Source organism: Thunnus thynnus, chromosome 6, assembly GCF_963924715.1.
Source record: "Thunnus thynnus chromosome 6, fThuThy2.1, whole genome shotgun sequence".
NCBI classification, from domain to species: Eukaryota; Metazoa; Chordata; class Actinopteri; order Scombriformes; family Scombridae; genus Thunnus; species Thunnus thynnus.
In genome coordinates this window covers 8248482-8267303 of record NC_089522.1, presented here as the reverse complement: position 1 = coordinate 8267303, position 18822 = coordinate 8248482, and the positions used below count along the sequence as shown (strand labels likewise).

The 18822-nt window shown below is 42.3% G+C and overlaps 1 protein-coding gene across 2 annotated transcripts in view; it reads left to right on the top strand.

The window, feature by feature from the left end:
- agrn (agrin) overlaps positions 1-18822 on the top strand; it is a 258804-nt gene that overhangs the window by 187279 nt on the left and 52703 nt on the right. For both annotated transcript variants that reach the window (XM_067591515.1, XM_067591516.1), the window contains 5 exons: positions 54-275; positions 7494-7691; positions 8205-8405; positions 16921-17063; positions 17686-17791. In XM_067591515.1, coding sequence (XP_067447616.1) covers positions 54-275; positions 7494-7691; positions 8205-8405; positions 16921-17063; positions 17686-17791 — 870 coding nt within the window. The remainder of the gene's footprint in view (positions 1-53; positions 276-7493; positions 7692-8204; positions 8406-16920; positions 17064-17685; positions 17792-18822) is intronic.

Genomic DNA, 18822 nt, shown 5'->3' with positions numbered 1-18822 from the left:
CCGCCCCCCCCCCTCTAACTTTGCTCTCTATCTCTTGGGTGGTCGGCCTTCAGATCTCAACGTACTGAGCCCCTGCTTGGATAAAGTGTGCGATCATGGGGCGGTGTGCGTGGTCAAGAACAACGAGCCGGTGTGCGAGTGCCCCGAGGCCTGCCCGCAAACGTCCGACCCGGTGTGTGGATCCGACGGCCACAGTTACGGCAGCCCCTGCGAGATGCGAGCCATGGGTTGTGCCCTTCAGAAGGCCATTCTCATCCAACACAAAGGACCCTGCGGTGAGTCACTGAACAGTAAAACACCACTGAGTTACAAAAGTTAAGTGCCGGCATCTCATTCATGTATTGCCGGTGAGATTTGTATTCATATGTTATGCAATCACATTACTCCATACAGTCATTTACAGTGCAGTCATGAAATCACTATGAAATGCTTTGAATCATAGCTCACAGGTAGGAAAAAATCTCTCCTTGTGGAAGATACTTCAGCTCAAATGAATTGTTGGTGCTACTGTGTGTTATCCATCGGCCATAATGTGATCCACATATCTTAACAATTAACACATATGGAATTATAGTCATCTATAGTCAATCTAAGAGAGTCAAAACACTCCTCTGATCTGTTAAGGAATTTCCTCATCCCTTGTCCATTACTCTCCAACTCTTCCTCCTCCTCCTCCTCCTCCCTTCTATACCAACACCAAAAGTCCAATTTGCCTGTTTTGACCTTTAAGTGAAGATGCACTTTACTCGTGATGAAAGAGAGCACGGGGCATACTTGTCTGTAATTGGGGACATGAGTCCCTTGGCTTTGTCTTGCAGTGCTGGAGTATCAGTTAGTCATTAGTACACCAGCGACAGCGGGGCTTCAAGTGGTAAAAATATCTTCAGATTCAGTATGCGGGCACACAGCCATAAGGACAGATTTTTACAGCATGGTAAACCCACTTAGTGAATACTCTAGATGGCTTAATGCCATCTTGGAAGGCCAATTTTCCCATGGAGTCTAATTGGTGATTGAGTATTTTTCCTTGTCTACCATCAAGCCATTTGCTTTTCACACATACCGGGCAGAAGTACAGCTGTTAGCCCCTTGGTCCAACTCTCTCAGTCACCTCATTCACTCAATTTTACTACAATCATTTTTTTCCTGCATATTTTGAAGATCATAACAATAAAAATAAGTTGGCCTCTGCGGTGCTGTATTTGTGGATGGGCTGAGCAGTTAGAATGATCAATACAACTGAATTAGTCTCAATTTGCTGGTATGAAACTGTACAGTGTTTTATCCTGAAATGTGCAAACAGTTTATGGGTTGAGTTTGTCTGTATGCACTAGTCTGATTGTTTTGTAAAATGAGTAGGGCCTTGAGTTTTCTTTCAGTATGGAGTAGATGACAGGGTTAGTTGTTGGAGAGGTCCTCTATGGGTTCTGTTCTTTCACTGCCTGCCCATTTATTGCATCTGTCATTTTCCTGTCCCAGCCTGCTCTAAATTGAAATCCATTGTGTAAGGATGTATGCCAACAGGAAATGGAGCAAGAGCAGTTGGTGGGAAGGCGGGCTTACTCAATTTGATGTGCCATACCGCAGGTAGATGGCAGGTCTGTCGGCCCCCGGCGGTAACGAATAGTCTTTATTTTAAAAAGCGAGAGGCAGAGCGAGCTGGCGGAGTGGTGGGCCCTGTCTGTAATCCAGCACTATAGATGGTTCTTGGCTCCCAGAGGAACAGGCCTGCGTCAGCGCAATGGTGCCATAAAAATGCTGAGGCACTGGCTTGCCAGGCGTGAGCCAGCCGAGGAATGATGACGATGATAATGTGGGTTATTTCTGGGCTGTTTGCACAGCTTTACTGGGCTTTATTCAGCACCATAACAACTGACTGACTTAAGCTATTATCTCACCTAATTATCACAGGCTATTCCCTCCTCTAATATACTATACATCTTTATGGAGCAGAAAAGGAGAGAGAGGAGGAGAACATATGCTGCCTTCAGGTGCTGTCGGAAGTATCTGAGTTAAAACTTGAAGGCAAGAAGCCAAGAAAGCAGTGAATAAAGTGAACATTTTCTGTGATACCCAGAATAAGCGATCATTTGCATTATTGCATGTTACATATATTATGTCAATTTATTGATTTGGTTTTCACTTTTTTTTAAAGGTATACTATGCAGGATTTGATGGTTGCTGTTTGTAAACACAACATTCAAAGTTGGCCCCTCCTCTCCGGCTCAATGACACCAGAGCGAACAGAGAGAGAGAGAGAGAGAGAGAGCAGCAGTGGTCGAGGGAGCTAGAGAGTAAATGAAGAGAGGGAGCGACTGTAGCGAGAACAAAGCAGTGAATCAGATAAAATATAAAATTTATAAATAAAGCACCGCAACACTGTTGAAAGCATTTAGGGGAAACACTGAAGCACATAACAAAACACAGCAATGTAACCAACGTTTTTTTTTCTAGAGTCCCGACCTCACACCCTGCACACTGTGATTGGCTGGGGGCTACACACCCACTGCCCAAAGGCAGATGCCCAGAAGCGTTCCAAACACAGCGAAATAATAAGAGAATACAGGCATAGGGCAGGGTCTCTGTAGATACATACACTGCCACACACTTCTAATGGGTCATAAGTGATGACTGAGAGGGATGATTTTTATGAGTCTGTACCTTGTTTCTTAGGAAAATCCTGCCTGGTATGCCTTTAATAACATTTTCAGCCTTATATTCTGCAATGTCAAGTAGCTCTTTTCGTATGTGTGATATCCAAAATAGCCATCAAAAAGTTATATTTGTTGACTGGCTTTGTTTTGTTATTTCCATCCAAATGCACTATAATGGGCTAGCTGTCAGATTTATGGCTTCTAGACTCAAAAATAGGAGCTTAGGAGAGGCAGCTGAGGGCAGCAATAGTTTAAGAGGTGAGAGAGGTGCCACAATAGGGAAATAACTGTGCATGTGTGCTTAAATGTGTGTGTGTGTATGTGTGTGTGTGTATGGCTTACTACTGGCTCTCATGGGTCCAGCCATAATTTCATTTCCTTCCCTTGGGGCTTGAAAAATAGCGGTTATCTACAGTATATGGCTCAGGTGCCACCCGATAGCGATATGAGTGACATTTGTTATTATTCTGAGATTTTTCCTCCTCTTGCTTTTGAGTGGCGGGCAACCTTGTAAGGTGGGCTAGAAGAGGTGCGCTCAGTCAATAGACCCCCCAGCTGGATATCAGTCGCCTCAGAAAAAGGGTCATTCATACGGCTTTACTCAAACAGATGAGAGCAGAGGCGCCGGAATCATTTGAGAAAAGGAAATAACAAATTCCCCTTTTTTTCTCCCACAGGTGTTGGAAATGATATACACTGTTGAGTAAGAAATATAGGTCACACCGGCAGCATGAGAGGTTGGAGAAAGAGAAAGAGAAGAGAGCAGAGGAAAGAGGGAGGGGAAAGTAATAAATGCAGGGAAGGAGGTAGATGGAGGTAAATAAGATGAGGAGGAGCAGAGAAAATGGGTGGGCAGAGTTAATAGTGTACCGGTCTGGCAGAAATCGACAGGGGAGTTGTTATCACCTAGGCATGTTCACAAGCCTTCAAAACACAAACCAACCTACTTCTTTCTGCTTAATCCTGAGGTAATACTCCGCCCAGACCCCCTCAGCCGCAATTCAGTTTTTTTTTTTCCTGGTGAGGATATCAACAAAAAGCCGTAAAGCTGGAGGGTGTTTGCTTTTTTTCTTCTCAATGGCTCAATCCTTCACGCTTTCAAGGCCACTCTTTTATACCAACCTGCCCATATTCCTCACTCTTACCTCCAAAACCACAAACACTGCCACCAAACACAAGAGAGACTGTCACAGTGCAAGAACCAACATCAGAGGCTCCCAAATTTGGGACCAAGAGACTTCAAGGGGACCTTCATGAAATTCTAGCAGGTCTTCAACAAAAGAAAAAAGTTTGGGAACTTCAGCATACCTTTTTCTTTATACCCACCTTGAATATAGCATCTTTGTGTTACCCTGTCATATACAGAGCCTAAAAACATCAGGGTGTCTGCTGGTCCCTAAAACATTTTGCAGTGACCCACAACATTGTCTGTATTATTTCTGATAAATCAATGCATGACCATAAAAATTTCCATTACATAAGAGATGGTATTTGGAAGCTGCTCATGTGACACAATCATATTTGGTTCTTAGCCGTTATATACTGTACATTTTACATATGTAAAGTTAAATTAAATATGTAAAGTCAATCCCCAATATGTATTAAATACAGTTAAAGGTTGTATTTGATTTACAGTACAGCTTCAGACAATTTAGAAGTGTAGATTTCCCAGGTACCAAAATGACTTGGCCCAACAATGGTCTAAATTAAGCACACCATGTTGTCAAGACGCCAGACTTCTGATGAATGCCGCACAAGTATCATCCCAACTACACTGGTCTGGGTGCCAGAGCTGGCTCAAAGCTTCTCTGAGTATTGTTGAGTGTTGCTCATTCGAAGCCATAAAACATACATACAAATCTGGCAGCCATGAATAGAGGTAGGTCATATTTGGTGTCAACTCTGAATCGCAACCTGAATCGAATGAGGTGGGTTACCTGGCTTGTCTTGCTCTAAAGTTTTTACAATGTTTGGTTCACTCTTCAAGCAAGTTTTTGGATACAGTTTGAATTAGAGTTTATTTCAACTGGCAACTTTTCCAAGGCCAGAGACTTTCTTGCATTTGTGGACATGAAATGTATTTGAAAGAGATGAAAGATACGAGGTTCTAATGTTAGCACACTAGCACTCACTGTTATCATCATAATGCCTAGCCTGCAACACTTTTTCACCTTAAAGTTTGAACTTTTTATAGTTGTGAGGTTGTCTGCCCACAGAAAGAGAAATACACAGTTTTTCACTGAAATTCAAAATTAGACAGACATGGAGGTGACTGAATCGGAGACAACAGAAAATTGACATCTCAACATTACTGGTAATCGTGACATTTCTCCTTCTTCACCGGGCTGTGAGCTGAAGGTCCCCTCCTTTTCTGTCTTTTTTGCGATGCATGTTGTCTGGAGGATCAGGCAGTGCGGAGAGCCAGGTGCGAGGGGCAGGAGCTGATAAAGAAGCGAGGCTGCTATCAGAACACAGGGCCTGATAAAGGACAACACTCACCACCGCCACTTGCTGATTTATAGCTGCCGCAACCCGAGAGGAGCCACGACCATAGCAACCCCCATTTTACTGACACTTATATTTTAAGCTGATTTGCTCATTTTTCTTCCACAATACCCAAGCTATTGTAAAGCCCCTTCATCTAATACAGTTTTTTCTTACAAAACTTCCAAACTATTTATTCAGGGTGATAAATGATCAGACTTAAACTACTATTCTTCTTCACCAAACTCAGAAAACTACTTCACTATAGAGCTTGCTTTGTGCACAAGAGCACTGTATTGTTGAAAGAGGAAAAGGCCTCCCCAAACTGTTGCCACAAAATTAGAAGCACATTTTTGTCTGAAAAAATAATTTTATGCTGTAGCATTAAGATTTGCCTTAATTTGAACAAATGATCCCAAATAGTCTCAGACCAACAGAAAAGGTGTCCACATATTTTGGACGGTACGACCATATATTTGGTCCTGCAAGCTCTGTATTTTTTTATTTCTATTTGTCATTCTAAATATCTAATGCTGCTCATTACAGTACGTTGCATAATAAATGCTATACACTGCCACATCCAGCTCATAGTCAGGGCTGTTAATCCAAGAAGGGAGTGAATACCAGAACTAGATGAAGAGATGAAGGAAATGAAAGACTCTAAGAGAGTTATAAACAGATTAATAATGTGGAAGGTTCCAGCGGCTAGCCTCGCCTCTCTCAATTAGTGCTAAATCAGCGGCGGTTATTAGCCTACCCCTAATTGAATGTGATCGCGAGCTGTGCTAATGCAATCCTCCAGGTGTAATTGGTGTCAGAAGGAGAGGTGCTGCTAGCCCTGTCTATCTACGAGGCCTCGCATTTGCCGGCTCATTCGTTCCTGCCCCCATCTGACATCAGTCAGTACCCTGAACATGTCTGATCCTGCCTTGCTGTTTCTTCAGGGAAAAACTTTGCCTCCAGAAGCAGGCAATTCCTCAAGTGATGATCCAAGTGAATCCTCCAGTTAATAAAGAAAGAATCAAAAGCTCTCTAAGCCTTGTGGGTATCTCAACACTGTCTTTCGGAGAGAAAATACAGATATCGTCTGCCATGTTCAGTCTTGAAGTTCAGTGGAAAATAGCATATTTATAAGCAGATATGACCAGCCTTACAAAATGATAAATACAATCAGGAAAGCGTGATTTTTCTCCCTCAGTTTTGATCAGTCTCCTGGTACCTGCTGCTCAGAAGCATCCCCAAAAGATAGCGCTGTCGCCATGCTTCCCAATAGAGATGTTAAGAGCCAGGTGATGTGCAGTACCTGGCTTTCACTAGATACAGCAATTGGCATTCAGGCCAAAGAGTTCAATTCTTGTCTCATCAGAGCAGAGAATCTCTTCCTTCATGCTTTCAGAGTACTTTAAGTGTCATTTGGGAAACTCCAGGCAGGCTATCATGTGGCTTTTTCTCAGGAGCAACTTCAGTTTTGACCAATTTCCCATAAAGTTCTGATTGATGAGTGCTGCAGAGACAGTTGTCGTTTTGGCAGCTTCTCCTGTTGCTAAGGAAATCTGAAACTCTGAGTTTCAGCTCTACAAAGAGTCAGGGTTGTTGAGTCGAATCCTAACTGTGGAGAGTTTTTTTGAATTTCATGGTTTGGTTTTTAGCTCTCACATGCATACAGTATGAACCGTGACACTTTTTAATAGTCAGGTGTGTGCCTCCCTCAAGTATTTCAAATCAATTGAATTTTTCTCATGTGGACTGTAATAATGTTTTACACTGATTCTACACTCAGTATGGAAACTTTGCATCTCTGCACTTTTATCGGTGCTGCCTCTATTATTTGCATCTGCACCTATTTAATTGTTTTATGGCTGTTGTTTATATGGTGATTGTTAAATAGCATTTTGGAGCTATCTTTATGGCACAATAACATTATGATAATAGAAGTATTGACCACAAAAGTGCATTATAATTATTGTCATGACCTTAGAGAGGTAGTTTTATGTGCATACATACATTAAAAAGATTAACGATGGGGAGCAATGAATGTGTACTCAGGCAAAATTTGATTTCTTTGCAATTTTATATCCATTTGATAGATATTTCAAGGCTCATCAACAAAACTACACACTACAGTAAAAGAAATTTGAAATGCACTGAAATACTTGTACAGATTAATGATATGAAATTAATGTGATCCAATTAAAGCCCTATCACACAACAATATATGAAAAGTGTGGCAGGGACTCAACATTTTCCTAATTCAGGGTATTTATTAGAGCCCACTTGCCACCAAAGTCGTGTGAAAATAGCTGATACACCCACACTAAGCCTTTGCCTAAACCTTTCTTCCTTATCTCCATCTAGATGAGACTTGTGCCAACTGCTCCTTTGGGGCAATCTGTGATGCCCAGAGTGGGCAGTGTGTTTGTGCATCGGAGTGTGTGGAGTCCCACCAGCCCGTGTGTGGCAGCGATGGCACTACCTACAACAGCGAGTGTGAGCTGCATGTGCGGGCCTGCAAAGAACAGATGGACCTCCGAGTGGTCAGCCAGGGAGAGTGCAGTAAGTATCGCATACATTTTCATGTCCAAAACTCAGTTATTGTTTTTGAATCCCAATATGAAATGGAGAATGATAAATATTTTTGGCATGAGCATGAATCCTGGGTGAGCAGAGTTTAGATGCGTGACGTGCACGGTGAAAAAACACTCAAGATGTGTGAAGTGAAGTTCTCTAAAAGTGGATATATAAAATACAGCCCGACAGGAACCTCACCGAGCTGGAGGCGGGTAGTTCATATTCTAACAAACTAGTCAAAAATTGAATTGCAGGATAGTGAGATGTGCAATTACTAAGGGAACATGTTTATGTCAGTTTTAAGAGAGGGATATATTACCAGAGGAAGTGGCATGCATGACAATTAGGGAGAAAAAGAGAGGTATCATTTAAATATGCATCCCAGAGAAGCATTTTAACGTGTGGTGTGAATGAAATACATCAAAATTCCATGAATATTTCCTCTTATTCATTGACCCATCATGCTCTGACTGTCCCTTTGCTGTGTGTGTAATTCAGAAACATGCGGCAGCACTGTTTGTGCCTGGGGCGCGCGGTGTGTCCAGAATAAGTGCGAGTGCCCACAGTGCTCAGGCGAGGCCTTCTCTCCGGTGTGTGGAAGTGACGGCACTACCTACGACAATGAGTGTGAACTTCACGTGTCCTCCTGCATGCAGAAGAGGAGAATTGATGTGGCAAAGCGCGGCAGCTGTGATGAAGGTAGGAAATGGACTTTGAAATGGTGTAATTATGCTAACCAATCGGCCATTGAAATGGTGTAATTATCTTTATCAACTGACCTGTGCTACAGTATTCAGTCATCTGGATTTTCATAATGGTTGCATATGCCACCAGCAGCATGCCAACAGGCTAGGAAAGATGAACTGAAAGTCATACTGCGTGTCCATAAACAAAACCTGTTAGAGGGAACAGAAATGACTTCTGGGTGATTAAGTGCAGGTCAGCTGTACATTTAGAAACAATATCTTCATGCTTTGGCTGTCTGTTTTGTTTATCAGAGCATCTCCTATACTCCATTTCCCTTCAAATATTGGCCAGGTCTTTATCTCAACTGTGGATAGAGCCAGGTCTTTATTTAAAACAGCTGTTTATTAGAGACTTTATTCCCATTTCCCCCTGTTTAATATTTTAGTAATAAGCCTCTCTGTTTTCTGATCTGTTCCTTTTCTAATTTTCTGCTGCTGTTTGTTGTCTCAACACTTGACCCACATTTATCTGTTGCCTTCATGAATGTGAACTCCAGTTGGTCCAAGGCAAGGCAAGGCAAGTTTATTTGTATTGCATATTTCAACAGCGAGGCAATTCAAAGTGCTTTACAGAAAACATGAAAAGCATTAAGACGAAGTTCAAAAGAAACACATTATAAAAGAACATTTAAATACATTCAAAAATAGTTATTAAAGAGTTAAGAGAATAGAAAATAAAAATAAGCTAAAATAGAATAAGACATAAAATATGAGAATAAAAGTTACAGTGCAGTGCAATAAATAAATCAATCAAATTTGATTTAATAAAAGGCAGCAGCAAACAAAAAAGTCTTCAGCTGTGATTTAAAAATGAGATTTTTTGACTCTGGGAACAGAAAGTAGACCTGTCCCAGACAGAAAGCAGACCTGTCCCAGACAGAAAGCAGACCTGTCCCAGACAACCTGAGAGGTCTGGATGGTTCATAACGTAGCAGCAGATCAGAAATGTATTTTGGCCCCTAAACCATTCAGTGCCTTATAAACCAACAGTAGTATTTTAAAATCAATTCTTTGATCAACAGGAAGCCAGTGTAATGATCTGAGAACTGGAGTGCTGTGATCCACTTTCTTGGTCTTAGTGAGGAGCAGCAATCAACTGCAGCTGTCTGATCGATTTTTTAGGGAGACCTGTAAAGACACTTTTACAGTAGTTGAGTCTACTGAAGATGGAAGTTTCTCCAAAACCTGCTGAGACTTAAGTCCTTTTATCCTTGATATATTCTTTAGGTGATAGTAGGATGACTTTGTAATTTTCTTAATGTGGCTGTTGAAATTCAGGTCTGAGTCCATGACTACACCAAGATTTCTAGCTTGGTTTGTTGTTTTTAAAATTACCGAGTGCTGACTTAATCATGCTTCTTTGGCTCCAAAAACAATTACTTCAATTTTATCTTTGTTTAATCGAAGAAGGTTCTGGCACATCCAATTGTTGATTTGTTCAATGCACTTACTCAGTGCTTGTATTGGACCATAATCCCCTGGTGATATGGTTATGTAAATGTGTGTGTCATCTGCATAGTTCTTGTAACATATTTAGTTGTTTTCCATAGTCTGAGTTAGTGGGAGCATGTAGATGTTGAACAGAAGAGGCCCCAGAATGGAGCCTTGGGGAACTCTGCGTATCATTTTTGTCTACTTAGATGTGTAATTACCTATAGACACAAAGTAGTCCTTTTCATTTAAGTAGAATTCAAAACCGTTTGTTCATCCTCCAGAAGAGTTCAGAGACTGTAAGATCAATGTCAAGGCTGATGAACACCATTCTTCAAAAAGATATTCCCTCATTAGGTGTTTTGATGATGTTGGTGGAGAGTGCCGTCTACTATACTACAGTCCAATATCTCCTATAGAGGTTCAGTCGGGTTGATATCTGGTGACTGTGAAGGCCATAGCATATGATTGACATCATTTTCATACTCATCAGACCATTCAGTGACCCCTCCTTTACTCACAACTGAAGTTGAGAGGAGTTGACTCAATAAGAACAGCTGCACTGCTATCTTGGTCTAACCAAGTTTCAGTTAAAAATAAAAAATCAAGGTTGTGCTTGATGATAAAAATCATTGATTAAAAATGTTTTTCCTGTCAAATACCTGATGTAAAGCTAGATTTAGCGTGTTAAAATCATTATCTGCCCACTTGTTACAGGCTGTGACTGATGAGGAATGAATATTAAATGTGATAAATTTGCAGAATCGGTTGAGTGCTTCCTGTTTCTTTTTCTATTACCTATCAAGACAGGAATTGACTGTTAACCTGCTATCAGTTAAACTCGACACTTCCTGCAGATGTTTCACATTAAAAGCCTGCCAGGAAATCAGGAAGGTTTATGCTCTATAAGCTGCTGGAAGGCTGACAGAAGTTGACAGCGAATGAAATAACAGCAAAGTGATTGGAGTATATTAGTGAATGAGAGCAGTATTTCTGTTAAAGAGGAGCTAACTGGTGGGTATGACATGTACATTTTCCTGAATTTACCATATGAGGCATGATAGCACAAGCAATTTCACTTGGCTTTTATTAGCAACGGGCCTTTATTTGTGGGAATTTACAGTATACATTTTATCAAGCCCTTCTATCCAATTATGCTCTTAAGAGTGTGACCGATGGCACTTAATTTGAGTATCTCTGATTTTTATGCCTGTAGCTCTGTCGTTCCTCCACATTCTGAATAAATGAGATCTAATTCACCGCGCAAATCATATCTTGATCAGCGCTGACAGACCAAGGCAGGATATCACAGTCCCTCACTCGGTCTGTCTGGGGAACAAATCTGGAGGGACCAACATGCCTACCTCTGGTTGTCATGCAGACGGTGGCATGCCGTTCCCCCGTGGCTGGCGGGTTGTCACAGCGAACATAGGGTTTTCCCCACTATATAAGACTCAGGTGCAGAAAAACTACGCTGAGAGTTCTCTATCAAGTTTTGCTGTCATTTATAGTCGTGTCGCTTCTGTCCTCTCCTCTGCTCTCTGTGTTTGACCGAGGGCGGGGCTCAGCTCCTCACACACACGCACATACACAGAGAGGACAGCAGAGAGGCCACGGTGGATACAGTGAACCAGGTGAAGTCAAAGATAAAGTTTTACTCGAGTTGACAGCAGCTTGATGCTCATTACTGTAAGTGCAATAAAAGAATCAAACCTCCTGTTCATGATTCATGGTTCATGAGCATGATCAGGTAGAAAAACAATATTTTTAGCCTCCCGTCCACTGCTGTTATGTTTTACACAACCACAGCATGCTAGTTAAGCTAACAGCGAATTGTCACAAACAAGCTTAAACAGAAGCTGTATGTAGCCTAACTGTTTAGCTTAGTTTGAAACGTATATTAAAACTGGTCAAATTCTTGTAAACTTAACTGCTGGCTGAGTCAAACCAGCCCCTCCTCCATCTACCAGCAGTACCTGCAGCACTGAATCACATCAGCAGCAGAGGGATGAAGGACAGATACCAACTGATGTCTTCATTCTTTATAAACTTCACTCAGTATTTTGATTTCAGGAATATTATTTATTTTAATGACATTTTAGATTTCTTTCCAGTGAGATATTGAGTTTACAGTATATAGTGATTTTGCTGTGGTAAACACTACTGTTGCTGCTCTAGAAACAGTATTTAGTTATATTTAAAATCCTGTTCTGAATTTTTTACTAATAATTTTAAAAAGCCCAATTCTTTAACAACAAAAAAGAACCGGTCAGAGTATTGATAAAGAACCGGACTGATAAGACCATTGATAAGATAGAGATCAAATTCTAACCATACCCGTCCCTACAGCTACACCCTGACTATGGTTGGATGAGCAAGTCACAGTTCAAATCCCTTCACTTTAACCTTGTTTTACCAATGTTATTTTGTGATTATTATTTTTAATGGCGCACAGTGCGATGACTGACAAAAATGTGAAGGGTTACTTCAGGTCATAGTGCTTACTTCATCAATGAGCATATCTGTTTCATTTTTATTTGAGTGTACTGTGAAAAACTATATTGTAATGATAATTGTCCAAAATTATGTGAAAAGTTTTTAGTCAAACAACATCAGAATTCTCCCCTCCCACAACAACAACAGCACCTAAGCCCTCCAGAAACCTAGCGCAAACCCTGTCATCCTCTGACAAGGTGTGAAGGGGAGCAGATTACACCTGCCAGCAGGGGGGATGGCTGGGGAGAAGAAAAGAGGGGTAGATGGAGGACAGAGCAAATAGAGATGAGAGGAATCCACTTCCATTTTGATTGCTAGCCTGGGGTGTTTCTTTCCTTTCTTTTTTTCTCTCTCTACCATTGTCTACCGTATTGGCCTTGGGCCCTTCTTGTGGTCGATTTAACATCATTTCATTGACTGAGACGAGTGACCTTTTTTGTATGTGGAGCATGAAGAAATGTAAAACTGTATGCCCGCGATGCAGACCCACTGTCACCACACGCACATACATCCACACATTCTTCTACTCATTGTCTGTTCGTTGTCTGGTATCAGGCAAAAATGCTCCGTTCTACCTTCCCAAGGGCATTGCTTTGCTTGTGGTGCCTGATGGCTTAGTTTTACTATTTTATTCTCTCGCTCATACTGTCCTTGAACATCATGATTTTTTTTCCATCGCTTGCTCATTTTGATTCAGAGAAAACCATCAGGCTTACACAATAGAATCCTTTTTTTTTTTTTTTTTTTGCTCCCCGTTGCTCTGTGCCATCCCACCCACTCATGTCTCTCTCCATTTTGCACTCTTCTCTGTCAGAATTGTGCCTCAGGACAAAAGGGGCACTGATGCTTTCACAGATAGGGGTGGAGATGGGATCGTCTGCCATCGATAAATTTCACCCTAGGGGCAACCACTAGTCCTGTCTTTTTCTGCAGGCTCTGATGCCGGGCCCTTCAGCCCCCTCATATCTGACCCAGACCCTCCAAAGGAAGTCCCGTGTGATTGTAAAACAATCAAAACCAGGTCGCTGTTTTTCCCCTTAAAATATATCTAGGATTCTACTTTGTGGCTACACACCATAGAAAGTATTTCTTGTTGATATATTCACCTCTGCCTAGATGTATGGATGGTAGCTTTTGGCAAAATTAGGAGTATATATTGTGTAATACAGCATCCTGTCACCAAATATAAGACCAAAGACTGTATTTTCTGGCTCTGTTGTAGACAGCAGCAGAGCTCTACATCAACAGTGTGCACAGCCCCCCCCCCCCCCCCCCCCCCTCCATTCCATACTTCATATCGAGGATAAGCCTGGAGAGGAAGTGAACATGTGATTTATTTGCTTACGTAGACCTGACTTAAAAACCATCCTCATTAGTCTTGTTGGGGGGAGGGAGGGCACAGAGCATAAAAATGGAAGTTGTTTTCCTTTTATTTAACAGTAATGAAAAATGACAGTGTTCCCACTGTTGGCCATACAGGGAAATTTATCACCTGTTTAATTTCACACTCTGGTAGGCCTGGCCTCAGCTCCTTTTCTCGACACTGACAAAGTAGCAACTGAGAGCAGTGCATCACCTATGGAGGGGGGTGGGGGGCAGGCCCTTTTTTAATTGAATAGACATTTAATAAACAAGATTATGAGTACAGGATCACACAGTGATGCATGAGCCACATCCTGTTCTTCATGTCGCTCAGATCAAGAAAGCTCCAAAAGACATGAAAGTGCATGGATAAAAAAAAGAGGGAAGTGGGTGGCTGGGTGGGAAGTGAGATCAGCGGATTTTTCCTTCATGGTCCATCCATCACAAGGCTTGTAACCTTCTGTTGAGGCAACAAAACTTCTTTTCTCCCTCTACCATCTTCAAACCCCTCCACCCCTCCTCCATCCCTTCTCCTCACAGGGCGTGACGCTCCATCCCTCTCTATCTCGCGGGAACTTTATTTGGACTAACGCGCTGTCACATCCGTCAAGAGAGAGGGCCGTACGAGGGACTGATAGATGGAGCGAAAACAAAGGCAAATCGAGCCGCGCCGCATCCTTCTGCAAAGGCCGTCGTCATTTTCTATCCTTGCCGTGACACGCGCCACAATGGAGGAGGATTCGTTTCCAATGATAGATGTCCAAGTTTACATTCACACAGGTCGTGATGTCAGAGGTGTCATAATATTATCGGTCGCTTCCGGAGCCACTCACGAGAGACTGATGCTGACGCGACTAATCTGATTGACCAAACATCTTCAGGCTGCGTCTCAGTCCATCATGCACATTTTCTCCTCTTTATATTCTATTATTCACTCTTTCATTCTTTTCTACAGCCGTTCTGTTTTCTTAAACACACTCTTCTACACAGCTTTGACAATAGCCTCTCTTCCGTCACTTCTGTTATTCCCACTGTCAAATCCTTGTGATGTTTTTTTTCCACTCTGTCTTTCTTGGACATTATTCTTATGCTATTCATTTCCTTTCTTCTCTCCACTGCTGAATTCTGTCTTCTTAATGGAGCTCCCTTGGCTAAATAGACTCGGGCTTCTGACATGATTGAGTAAAAAGGAACGGATGGGCAGTGCAGAGAGAATAGCTGATGCAGCCATCTTAGCTGGGGATGTATTAATTGAAAGGTTCATAGGCAGCGCGGGTGGCGGGCACATCAAAGAGCAACAGCTAATTAGGACCCCCCTTCGCCTTTCACTTTTCTTTATTCCATTCTAATGTCTTACTTCTTTTATTTATTTATCTCGTCTCTGTAAGAGGACCTGAGCGGAATACGAATCGGCTACTCCTGCATTCGCCTTTTTTATTCTGTCTTGCTGAGCTGGCGTGCAGCACACAGACACAGGTGGCCAACTGCCAGTGCCTCGGCCGTTCTTATTTCTCTCTCTGCTCTGAGTCAGCTGACTGCTTGTTTTCAGATGATATCTGAAAGCAGATACCTGCAATTATTTCACCGGCAGTTGAAAGCCGTCGGCCAGCGCGTTTAGCCCTGTCACTAAATGTTATGTCTACCTCGGACTGTGGTTCACAATCGATATGTAGCTACAACAGAAAATTCAAGCAAAACAATTAGGGTCGGAGGTTCTGCTGGTTTAAAATGGAGACAGAGCGAATCCTTAACAAGTCTTGATGTTTGTGGGGGGTTGCGGCTTCTGATGCTCCACACAAAGCTCCGGCTCCACTGTTGTACTCAATGCTAATGAAGTGAAGGCCCCTCCATGGTATCGACCACTCAAAGCTGCCACAGTCCATTGCTGATGACCCATATCAGAGAACAGGCAGGGCTTCATCTCCCCCTGCCCCTTCCCTGCACTGTGACCTACTCCATAATCTACTTTAGAGAAGATGGGTTATGCTAAGTGGCACTTCCATCACTACGACATTGATTTCACCGTTACAAGTGGTGCATCGATACAGAAGAGCTGAATGAGCCCTAAAAGTAGACGGGAACGAGAAGAAATACCTTGATTACCTGATGTTTTTTTTGAGTCTTTCAGCTGTGCAGAGAGCTTTTAGTTGGACTGCATTCCTTTTCTGAATAACAAATTTGTTTCAAATGAACTTTCTGCCAGCCCCCAGGGTGGCTCTCTCTCTCTCTGTCTGACTTTCTCTCAATCTTTCGTGCTGACTGCTTTCATTCTCTGCCTTCACACGCATTCACCTAATCTCCCTCAGGAGTGCTACTGTAGGTGAAATTTGCAACTTCAAAAGCAGGATCCTCCCCCTTTCTTTGCCTTCACTCTGCAACAGCCCTCGATTTGTTTTTCATAAATGAAACTCCAAACAGTCCTGCTGGATGAGTCCTTTTTCTTTCCCTTCTTGTATTCCTAAACCTTGCATTCCTTACCTTGTCCTAAGCTTCGTAGAACAGTTGAACAATGACAACAATTTTGTGAACACACAAATCTTGGACAGTGAGTTTTTGGCCTTGCTAACTCTTTTGCTAGGAACAACGGTCGGCTTGAGCAGCTCTCTTGCTTCGATCCAGAGAAGTACACTTTTAAAACAAATAAAAAGCCTTCCAGGGTCACAGTTAAGGAGTTTTTGGGACAACTTTATTTAAAGTCTCAGGAGATAATTAGATTTCACAGAACACTTTGTAATTAGTTGCATTCTCATATCAGGAAGCAGGCACCCATAAAGCAGGCCTTGCCACCAATTCTCTCTGCACACTTGGAGGCCCAAGTTAATAATTCACTCCACTTTTTGTCTCTGATTTAATTGAAATGAAAAGGATGCCTCGCTTGTGGTGCATGGATGTTGTGTCTAATTTATTTAGTCAATCTCTTGCCCTCACTACAGTCGGTCATTATCTTGTACTACCAGCAGCGCCTTTGGTTCCCTCTCCACCCTCTCCACCAGCGTGAGGGAAATGTAAATTATTCCAGCATTGTGACGCTCCTAATGTAAACATTTAAAGCCTCGATTTAAAGAGAAATGAAACCGAGACACATTTTCCACCTGATGCGCTGACAAAAGGGCATCTCTCTTGTGTATCTGTATGTTTTATTAATGTAATTGTGTATTTATGGTGTGTTTATAATGCAGATTGTGGCTCAGGAGGGTCAGGTTCAGGCTTGGAGAGCTGCGAACAGGACCGCTGTCGCATGTTTGGAGGTTCATGGGATGAGGACGCAGAAGACGACCGCTGTGTGTGTGACTTCACGTGTCAAAGTGTGCCCCACAACCCGGTATGTATGTAGATATACAGGTAAAAAATGAAATGAACACATAAAAAACACAACAGAAACCATATTTTCTCATGAATTGTACCATTCACATTCCAATCAATGGCACTTCTGAGTAATTTAACGTGTTCTGAAATAGCAGTATATGATATTGACCAAAAAAAAACCAACTTAACTCAAGGATACTATTACACTACTTACTATTTTTCCCAGAACTTTCAACTAATAGTCTTCATCAGCAGTGGTTTGCTCATGGAGGTGCATCAGTTGTCATCACATGACCTAAGTATGATAACAGCTAGTTGTGGTGATAACTTTGGTCGTGTGACCGAAGTCTCATACTTAGGTGATGTAAGTCATGACAACAGAACACAATCCATCTGCTGAACAAGACCATGACGTGTGGTTGAAAGCTCCGGAAATAAAATAGTAAGTGTACCGTGAGTTTTGTCAAGCTACTGTTTCAAGGGTCAATGATCAGCTTAAACAGCATCAGACATACAGGACATGTCTCATTAACACATGTAGCGACTGTGCCATAAGTACGCTGTCCATAAAGGGAGTGAAAACAGTGGAAAACTAGTGAACTTGGCATTGTGTAATATTTTCTGTGGATCTTTTGCAGGTTTGTGGCTCAGATGGAAAAACCTATAGCAACGAGTGTGAGCTGAAGAAGGCCAGATGTGAGAAACAAGAGCACTTGTTGATTCAGAACCAGGGACCCTGTGCAGGTCGGTACATTAGACCACTCAGAGTTAAAGTCATTACAACGTGCAGAAGCACCCTCACCAAGACTCACTGTCATTGACATCCCATTTCTCCACTCATTTCATCCATTGATGGGGTAGTAATAACATGGAGTTGAAATATAGTTCTAATTGCGCTGCTGTTGCCTCTCTGCAGCATAAACAAATGAAGTGAAGAAGGTCAAGGTTAAATACGGTGTGTGCGTATGCTTGTGTAACTTGCTTAGGGAAGGTTGACTCAACATACTTGCGGCTTTTCAGCTCAGTGCTCGTGTTCATATCTGGAAGCTGACCGGTCCTCTGGGGCTGGCTGGTGTGCAGAGTAAAGAATCTTTCTCACAGGCACAAGTATGGACTGAGCTGATAGCGATAATGACTCACTTTTCCTGGCCAGACATTCGGACAATTGAAACCAACTAGCTTGCTCCTTAACCCTCAGGATACCACTTTGCCCCGCTTTAGTACAGAGACCGTCTCTTTGCATGTAAATGAATGTCATATATCAGCCAGAATAGGTGTCAGATCAGTCGCTAAGCAGCAAAGGTTAGCCATCTTCCTCTCCATGGCTATGTTACGTATATGAAGAGCTTTTGCTCCGATGCTAGCACAGGCCGGGAAGCAGAGCAAAAGGCACTTAAGGGATTTCGTGTGATCATTCCAGCCTGTTTGATTCCCCGTGGGTCTAGAAGAGAGGAGGATGGAGAGAGCTGAGGAGAGAGTGAGAAAGAGGGAGCTGCCAGTGTTTTCACACACAACCCTTCAGATTCTTCTCCTTCCTAAGCTGGCCTCCTTGGGCACTGACTGTCACGCTTCTCTACCATCCATGGATAATCAATCCCTTTTTTGAAGAGCCCTCTATTGGTACGAGAGCTCTGGGCTCTCCTCTCCTATTGGCTAATGGAAAAACTCAGATCTTGGGGAATTTCCCTGCCCTCACATTAGCTATGTAAGGAGAAACTTCATGTGACCTTAACTCCAGAAACTTATCAAAACATGCCAGCTCTCACAAACAGAGC